At 33.5% G+C, this 8,758-nt stretch overlaps 2 protein-coding genes across 4 annotated transcripts; both read right to left on the bottom strand.

Annotated features, from left to right (window-relative positions):
* Positions 1–45: 45 nt before the first annotated feature.
* Positions 46–1,559, bottom strand: LOC107875799 (inositol-tetrakisphosphate 1-kinase 5). Its single transcript, XM_016722640.2, has one exon. It carries the CDS (start codon positions 1,350–1,352, stop codon positions 387–389), a length of 966 nt encoding a protein of 321 aa, XP_016578126.1. The 5' UTR covers positions 1,353–1,559; the 3' UTR covers positions 46–386.
* A 2,037-nt stretch (positions 1,560–3,596) lies between these two features.
* LOC107875800 (WEB family protein At5g16730, chloroplastic) lies at positions 3,597–7,385 on the bottom strand. 3 transcript variants are annotated; one of them, XM_047413987.1, is made up of 4 exons: positions 7,367–7,385; positions 6,796–6,893; positions 6,035–6,236; positions 3,597–5,790 (listed from the first exon to the last, which is right to left on the bottom strand). In XM_047413987.1, the coding sequence occupies exons 2-4, from the start codon at positions 6,810–6,812 to the stop codon at positions 3,781–3,783; spliced, it is 2,229 nt and encodes a 742-aa protein (XP_047269943.1). In that variant the 5' UTR covers positions 6,813–6,893; positions 7,367–7,385; the 3' UTR covers positions 3,597–3,780. The 3 variants fall into 3 exon arrangements, with proteins under 3 accessions (XP_047269943.1, XP_016578128.1, XP_016578127.1); XM_016722642.2 differs by lacking the exon at positions 7,367–7,385 and adding an exon at positions 7,009–7,278; XM_016722641.2 differs by lacking the exon at positions 7,367–7,385 and having other exon boundaries at positions 6,796–7,277.
* Between the last annotated feature and the right edge of the window lie 1,373 nt (positions 7,386–8,758).

Here is an 8,758-nt window from a genome sequence, read left to right as displayed (position 1 = left end):
GGTTCAAGCAATCTCAATATTAAGCCTGTACTGAAAACACCAAAATCTCAAACCTAAAAACTTCATTTAACTGAACCTGTAGAAACATTGAAGTATCATCATTATGTTCCAAATTATTCCACATCTCAGTTGCTAAATAACTAAAAAGCGAGAACGAAAGAGAAGCTTCAATTGCCCCAAAAAGTTTAACAATTTTACGAAACTAGAGCAGTTAGCCTCTTTAGATTCACATCTACCTCAAGAAGCACGTTTATTTCAAACACTTGAGCTCATCTGCAGCTGAGCTGTTTCCATTTTCTGGAAAGTTTGTTACCTGTCACTGAAACAAAACAGTAAAAAAGATAACTGTAGAACCACTACACTGGCCTATGATCATTATCAGAAGCCTAACTATTAGCCTCGTTGTTCTGCTTCTCGCGTGCAATATCAAGAAAAAATGCAGTCATCATACTCTCATAATTCGGCATTTTAGCATAGCCAGGGAAATAATTGATATCAATGACCAAATACCGATTTCCAACTTTATTATCCCTTATCATATCGAAGTTAAACAGATGCAACTTCAACGCATTCCTTAACTGATTAGCCACATCTGTAACAAACCCCATTGGAGGCATCACGGCTTTCTCAATCAGTTCAGCCATGCTATCATCATTCCGATCTTGAGCAGTTAAATTAGATATCTGTGAAAACGAAATCAAATTCTCCTTCAATGTCCCTAACTTCTCTTCTGGAATATCAGGCAATGACCGTCTTTTCACACATTTCACATGCTTTCCAGCTACATAAACCTTGAAAATAACTCCACCATGGTTCACAAATTCCTGCAAAACTATGGGTGCTTTCAGCCCTGCTAACCCTTCCGGTTTCAAAACTAACGACATTTGGTGCGAATCAGCAGTACCATTCGCAATAAACGGCTTAGCTAAAACCGGAAAATGCAACCTTTGACGATTAATAGCTTGTAAAAGGGACTCCGATTCCGATTTTTCTTGAATGAAAATCTGAATAGGGATTCCTATCGTCTCAGTTTGGGCAGTGATCTTCAATTCGTTTACGACCTCAAGCATTGAGATTCTATTGTGAAGCTTTTCGATAGAATCAATTGGATCTACTATAACAGTAGTTGGATTCTGACGAGCGAATTGTTCCAACTGTTTTCTCCATTCAGGACCGTATAGTTTATGGAAAATACAATCAAATGGACCTTGCTCGATTAATGGCTTACTAAGATCAATAGGGATTAAATCAATACCATTTTTTTGTGCGTGGTTGATGAGTGAATCTTGAATGAAACTGGATACTTTTTTTGATGCAAGTACGTAACCAAAACGAAATCTTCTTTGAGACATGGCAACGGCTTGTTTTGTTTAGTGAATTGAATTGGTTGAATTGTGAGATGAAAAGCTAGAAATTGTTGAAGAGGATTTTGAGATTTGTTTTACTATGTGTTTCTTCGAAAGAGGAAAAACAGAGAGTCGGAACCCTACGTGGCAGTTCATTTGATTTATTTGACGTAATATCTTACTACTCCCACCGTCTAAATTTGATTGGACACCAACTTAGATTGTTTTTTTTTTTTTTTTTTTTTTTTTTTTGTAGCAGACACCAACTTGTATTGTGGTCGGTCCAAAAGGTTATTGTTGTCTAGAAAAATAAAGAAATCTTTTGCGAGTAATTGCCAGGCGTTTTAGTTAGCGTTAGAGTTCGAGTTAAAGTTTAATTAGAGTTAGTTGTGTTTGATTATAAATATAAATAAAAATTATTTTTGAATTTTTATGTGAAAGATGGAAGTAAGGAAAAGTGAAATTATATTTTACTTTGAATTGTATTTGAAATAGCTAAATACCCATTTAAAATTGTATTTGAAATTAAAAAAAAAAAAATAATGACCAAATGGCCACGTATTTACCCTTTGTTTGATACAAATTCTAAAATTTACTATCCTAAGATTATCTATATGTAATTTAGAGCCTGTTTGGATAGCCTGGAAAAAAAGTGTCTGTTAAAAAATTCTTTAAAAATAATTTTGAAAGTGCTGAAACTTATTTAAAATATAAGCAGTTACGTGTTTGGATAAAAGCGCTGAAACTGAAAAAAGTTTTTGATGTGTTTGGTAAACAAGTATTATTAAGCACTTTCTTTTTGTCAAAACGCCTAACCTTAAAGTTGTTAGCAATATGTAGAGTTTATAATTATTCAAAAGAAAAAAATCTAAAATGATTTAGATTAAAATTAATATATATTTTAATTCAGTTTTAATATAAACATCATTTTTTAAACATGTATGGCTACTTGCTTTAATTCCGCATTATTTTTTATTTGCTTTTCAATCACACCTATTCTTTTTTCGTGTTGTTGTTGTTGGTGTGTCTCTTTACAATTAGTACGTAAAAATTATTCGTCATTAATCGCTTCTTAGTTATATTACTTCACATGTGAAACTTCATGACAACGTCATAGAATCTCACTCGTAAAATTTAAAATTTCAAGATAATGATTAGTAAAAAAATTTTATCACAGAAGGTAAAATATGGTAATTTGTAAATATGATTAGTAATTTGTAGATAAAATTATTTTCTAATAATTTCATATTGTTTATTAAAAACATAGTATGAAACTGAAAAATAGCAAAAAAATAATTTTCATTGCAATATATAATTATTAATTACAACAAGAATAAAAAGAATTTCCTTATCAATCTTTGATAGGCCAGCAAGAAGGAATGTAAACATATCAGATTGGGACACCGGTGCATTGATAGATGCCAAGGAGTCACGCCACGGAATGAATCGAGGAACTAAGGACGTTTTGTCATGAAAAAATTTAAATCAAAGTGACATTCATTATGATGGAAGAGGAATATGTTCTGCCTCCACCCACAGACCTTTTCAAATAATATTTAATATTTTTTAATTAATAAAATTTGAGTAACGAAATAAACTAATTAATCATAACATTACAAAGTGTAAAAAAAAAAAATCTAAACTATGATAGAGAGTAGCCAAGGGAGAGAGCAAAAAATGGAAGAATAAGTTAGAGTAGGGAAGGATAATTTAGGAGTTTCAAGAACATGTAAGGGATAATGAAGTAAATTACTTAATTAAACTTAAAATAAATTTTAAGCCAAAAATAATAAGTTGGAGTAGACCAACTTATAACTTTTGACTTATTTTAGCTTTAAAACACTATTTTTAAACACTTTTGTTATTTACCAAACATCTAAATAAATCAAAAAATATTTTTAAGCTGATTTGATCAATTTTTAAGCCTCTACAAACACCCTCTTAGACATATGCTAAGACTATGGGAGGTGGAAAGAGAGGAGAGGTAGAAGTGTCTAATGGTGGGGACGAGGGCTAATGACAAATGCACAGTGTGTAATGAATGGATTAGATGCATGTCACGATTTCAAATATAGTCAGATTAGATGTTAAATTAGGAAAAGGAAAAGGAAAAAAACAGCCCGGAGATAGATGTTGGAACCAAGTTCAATTAATTAAATAAACAACAAAAACGGAAATATAAAGTAATTCCGAACAGGACATTATAATTAAGAACCAAAAACCCCCCCAAATAATAAAAACAGAAAACTAAAGATAATACAATTTCTTTTTCTTATGTAAGACCCTGTTTGATAATTTGAAAATATAAACAAATAAGAAAACAGAAAAGCAAAAAAAAATAAAAATTAAGCAAACATATTTCAGTTCAAATGTATACTTTTTACTAGTAGACCTTTGTACATGTCAGGCACAAAAGCAGTTAATAACTGACAAGTTACTTAAGGCTGCTGGTGCTTTTCTTCCTCAGTAGACTTCCAAATTTATGAAACAAAGGCTTTTTCTTCTTCTGATTTTCATCATCATCCTTTGCTATGTTCTCATGTTCATTTAGTTTTTTGACTTCTTGAGATTGATAGGGTGGAAGGTCCATGTTAGGCTTCTCTATTTGATCAGAGAATTTCACTACTTTAGGGTGCATATAGTAGTCTTTTTCGCTATCGGAAAGTTCTACACTTGGTTCAGGTTCATTTTTGGCTAATGATTCTTCGAGCAACATAGACAACTCCTCAACTTTCTTCAATGATGCAGCTTCTCTACTTTGAAGCTCCTCATTTTCGCGAATAATATTCTGGACCTCTTTTTCTTTTGCCATTAAACGTTCCTGCAATCTCGCGCTCTCGTTCATTGCTTCACCAAGGACCTCCTTTAGATAAGACACCTCAGATTCAGATTTTCTTAGGGAATTCTTCAAATAGGCTTCTTCATCTTTTTTGGCAGAAGCTTGTTCCTCAGCATCTTTTATCAGATTTACCAAGCGGCTTATTTCGTGTTCCATTGATGCATTTTCTTCTTCAGTTTTATTCATGCAACTCATCAGATGAAGCTCCTTTTCCTCCCACTCGGCCTTCCATTTTGCTAGCGCATCTTTTGATTGTTCGGTGGAATTTGTAAGAACATCAAGTTTCTCTTTTGCGTCGTCAAGCATGCTTTCGTACCTTTCCTCTGTTGCTTTCAGTACCATCTTCAAATCTTCAAGTTGTGTTTCATAATGTTCATGTTGATCAGCTTGGTTAGACAACAACCTCTCTTTGGCTTCTCTTGCTTCTGAAGAAACCTCATGCAAAGCTGATGCCAAACTTTCCATTGCCTTCTTACTTTTTTCTTCCTCCTCCTTGAAGCTTTCCAAATCATTTACAAGTCGGTTTTTTTGTTCTGACAGCGTTTGAACCCTGGCTGCTGCTACTTTCTCATTCTCCATAGCCTGAATCTTCTCCTCCTTCACTGTTTCAAGATCATACATGAGAGAATTTACCTTTTTTCTCAACTCAGACGCCTCTTCCTTGGCCATTTGAGCGTGATGTTCTGATTCCTCAAGATCGTCTTTCTGCCTCACCATTGACATCTCAAGTACGCCTACCTTCTCCTTGAGATATGCTATCTCAGATTCTGCATCATGCAACAGATTGTTGCTCGCTTCCAGTTGTTTCATGACCGACTCAAGGGTTGCTGATGCAGATCTCTCTAAATGGTGTGCTTCCTCGGCCTGAGCATCGAGTTCTTCAATCTTCTTCTTCCATTCCTCCAATACATTATGCGCATTAGATTCAGCCATCTTAGCAGCCTCCAAATCAATATTAAGTTGCTTCACGATAGCTTCTTTTTTTACCAATTGAGCTTCATAACTTTTTGCTTTCTCGAGTTCTTCTTTCAGTGTCTCTATCTCAAGCTTCAGCTCTTCCACCAGCCTGTTCTTCTCACTAACCTCCGTCTCATTCCAAGAGATCTTGGAATCAAGTAAAGATTTCAATCTCACTAACTCGGCTGAGAGGATTTCCACCTTTTCTGCATGAGTTTCAGCAATTTTCGCAGCATCCTCAGCATTGCTAAGTGCCTTATTTTTGGCCTCACAAGCCATGGACAGTTCGCGCTTTACACGTTGAAGTTCCTGTGTGGCAGAGAGGAGAGCAGCCACATCCACAGCATGTTGGTTCCTCACAGCTTCGACTTCCTTCTGCCATTCCTCAATCCCCACCTGCTCCATCTCAACAGCACGAAACGCTTCAATTTCAGAGTTGTCTTCAGCTTGCTTTTGATCTAACAAAGCTTCTCTCAGTTTCTCATTAGCTTCCTCGGCTAATATCTGAGCTTCCTTTACTTCTTCAAGAGCTTGCACTTTTTCCTTTTCCACCAAAGCCAACATCTCCTTGGCCTTCTTAAGATCTTCTCGAGCAACATTTAGTTCAGCTTGCAGTTCTGATGGCTTCAGGACCCGCGTTGGCTTTTTCTGATAACGATTAAAATCAACCAGTAGCGCGGATCAGAATGCATAAGTTATAGAAAACCATAAACAAATGTCTATTCAAATTTCATGAACAACTTTCTTTATTACGACGAAGGCTAGATTTTACTGTATCAATATTGTAATCCAACAGATATTCAGCATCTGGGCCTCATTAGACATAATGTCACATGCAACTCAAATTCATCTCCTTACGCACATAACATCAAATGGATTTTAAGAAACTCACATCAGGTAAGGTACAAAGCTTAGAGGTCCGTCGTTCCACTGGAGGCTTGGAAGTAATAGCAGATCTAACAGACCTATCAACTGAACGTGAATGCTGCAATGGAGAGGATGAATCAGCATCAGATTTTGCTAATCCCCTGATCACTCTACTGATCCGCGGAGTTACTGGTGTCGAGTTACTAGGTGTTCCATTTAGAGTTGATCTGGTCCAAGTTCATATATTCCACAATTAGATAAACCAGATACTCGAAGCAATTCAAAAAACGCAAGATCACAAGATCACCCCCCAACCCCCACCCCCACAGCATCCAGTAGTAATTTGCAATGCCAATTAGAACAATCCATGGCAAAGTTGGAAACTTTGTATCAAAATGCAGAATCCAAGATATCTTTTCCTCCTTTTTAAAAAATGGAGGTAATGGAAATGTGGGAAGAGATTACAAGACGGAGAATCAAACCCTCATCAACAAGGTAAAAGTCCGGGTAGCCAACCAACAGAGCTACTAAATTGGCATCACTAGCAAGCAAGAAGTTAGGTGCACCAGAAATTTTTGCCAAATTGAGTGAAAGTTTAGATCAAACCGGACATCATAACAATCTCACGAAATAACATCCAGCGTGCAAGAAGCCATTCAATGTCAAACATATCAAGGCAACAATTCAAATACAAGATGCACAAAATCAAAGACAATAGAAACAAGAATGCTACAGATATGTTACAATTGTAAAGACAACAAACAATTCAGATCAATAGACACTTACTTGGATTTAGTAGACATGTTGGCAGTTGAAGAGAAACAAGAATGCTACTTTATCAACAGATGGAAAGACTTGCTGCTAAATTTGCTGACATTGTCTTCCTAACAAAGAGAAAATACGAGACTGAGACAAATACAAAAAAATTATGAAACTATATCACGAACATAACAGCAATGGTCTACTATCACTACTGATAAAATAAAGGAAAGAATTTACAAGAAAAAAAGACTATTTGGTTTGGTGATCATTTGCCTCCAGAGTAGCCATACTATGGTAGTTACATTCTAATTTTTTCTGTATCAGTTGCAGCTTTGGAACTGCAAAGAGTAATTTACAAGGCTACCCCTGCTGGTTTTGGGAAAAGAGGTATTTTTGCTTTTGTAGCAAGGGTAATAGAAGTAAATAAGACTTTTTTATTCAGAAAAAAAGTAAGTAGTATTATCCATCTACTTCTTTATGCTTTTTCCAGCTGATAAAGATGTAGAATGGGTCAGGCAGGTTTGCTGTTGTTATCAGATGGCCTATTTCTATAATGCTTACTTTTCTTTTACAGAAAGGAAAAGGATAGTCTTACAGAATTAACCAACTTTATTAAGTAACCAATAATCATCACTTGTCTTCTTCAATATTTTTCTTTGACTCTTAGGAATAAACTGATGCATGCATATATTGTTGACAACAAAGCAAACGAAGAGTCCTTCTGGATTAGAGTATTGTTTTCGTACGGAAAAATTAGGAAGTATTTCGGTATTTCAATGAGAATATATGTGTTTTTCATCATGTTAGTTCAATGGAAATGGGATGAGAAACCAAACCTCATGACTCATCCTTGATGAATTTTTATAAAATAAATTAATATGCAATAAAATCGGGTGAGTGGCTCATCCTACAAGTTGGAAGAAGAATCAACGCAAGTTCTTAACCCCAAAGGCAAAAATGTGAGGCTTTGTGTTTTGGAAAACACAAAATGTTTTTACTAAAAATGTGTATTTTTAGTCTTTAGAAGCTAAAAACAGAAAGAGATTTTAATTAAAGAAAGAAAAATACTGCGTCTTTTAGAACTAAAAATGAAAAAGGATTTTACTTTTACTAAAAATGTAAAAATTAATTATGGAATTTACATTAGCGGGTGAGGGGTTCTCGACTTGTTGCCTTAATAAACTTTATTGTTATATATTATTCTTTCAATAATGTTTACTGATAATCTATAATCTATAATCTATAATCTATATCTATATCTATCTATAATCTATATCTATAATATATTAAAAATGTGAAGACTCTTAAAAAAGTGATTTGAACTTTTTGCCCTTCATTAAAAATTTTTAGTTCAGAAAAAATTATCTTTTCGCTATTTATCTAATAATAAAAATTATACATATTTAAAAACTACAAAAATTCCTTTCAATCCATATTTGATGTGGATTTGGGAGTTAAAGAATCGCAGTGATGCATATATATGTTTTTGTTTAAGATTTCCTTGAATTAAAGTCTACCGAAATCAAATAAAGTAAATTTGAAGGTAAGAATTGGAGTACATATAGGAATCAAGCCTAATAAATAAATTATAATTAAAAATTAAGGTTATACTATAATAGGTAAAAATAGTGTTTAACACTTACAAATAAACTAACATTTTATCTCATATAAACAAAAACTTCTCCAAATCCTATTTAAGGAGTAATATATTAATTTGATTATTTGCTTTGGTTAAGGTTGCTCAACCTGGATAAACGATTTAAACTTTGATTAATATTTTAAAATATAGTTTTTCATGATATTGATATGAGAAAAATTGTAATTTATAATACTTTTCATATATTTTAAATATTTAATTTTTATTTTAAAATATCAAATTAATTTAATATAATTTAATTTTAAAAATTAGTCAAATTAACTCTCGAAAAGTAAAATTTTACAATTATAAAGGAAGGAAGGGAGTAATATTTAAAAACAAAAATTTACT

This window comes from Capsicum annuum, chromosome 6, assembly GCF_002878395.1.
Source record: "Capsicum annuum cultivar UCD-10X-F1 chromosome 6, UCD10Xv1.1, whole genome shotgun sequence".
Taxonomy (NCBI): Eukaryota; Viridiplantae; Streptophyta; class Magnoliopsida; order Solanales; family Solanaceae; genus Capsicum; species Capsicum annuum.
Note: the sequence above shows the minus strand (reverse complement) of the source record. Positions and strands in the feature narration are given on the sequence as shown.

What these genes read in the sequence shown, in the direction of transcription:
- LOC107875799 (XM_016722640.2), bottom strand. Translation starts at nt 1,352, where the DNA reads ATGTCTCAAAGAAGATTTCGTTTTGGTTACGTACTTGCATCAAAAAAA.
- LOC107875800 (XM_047413987.1), bottom strand. An exon ending in AGCTTTGTACCTTACCTGAT is followed by an intron (nt 5,791 to 6,034) that starts GTGAGTTTCTTA and finishes AATCGTTATCAG; the next exon opens with AAAAAGCCAACGCGGGTCCT.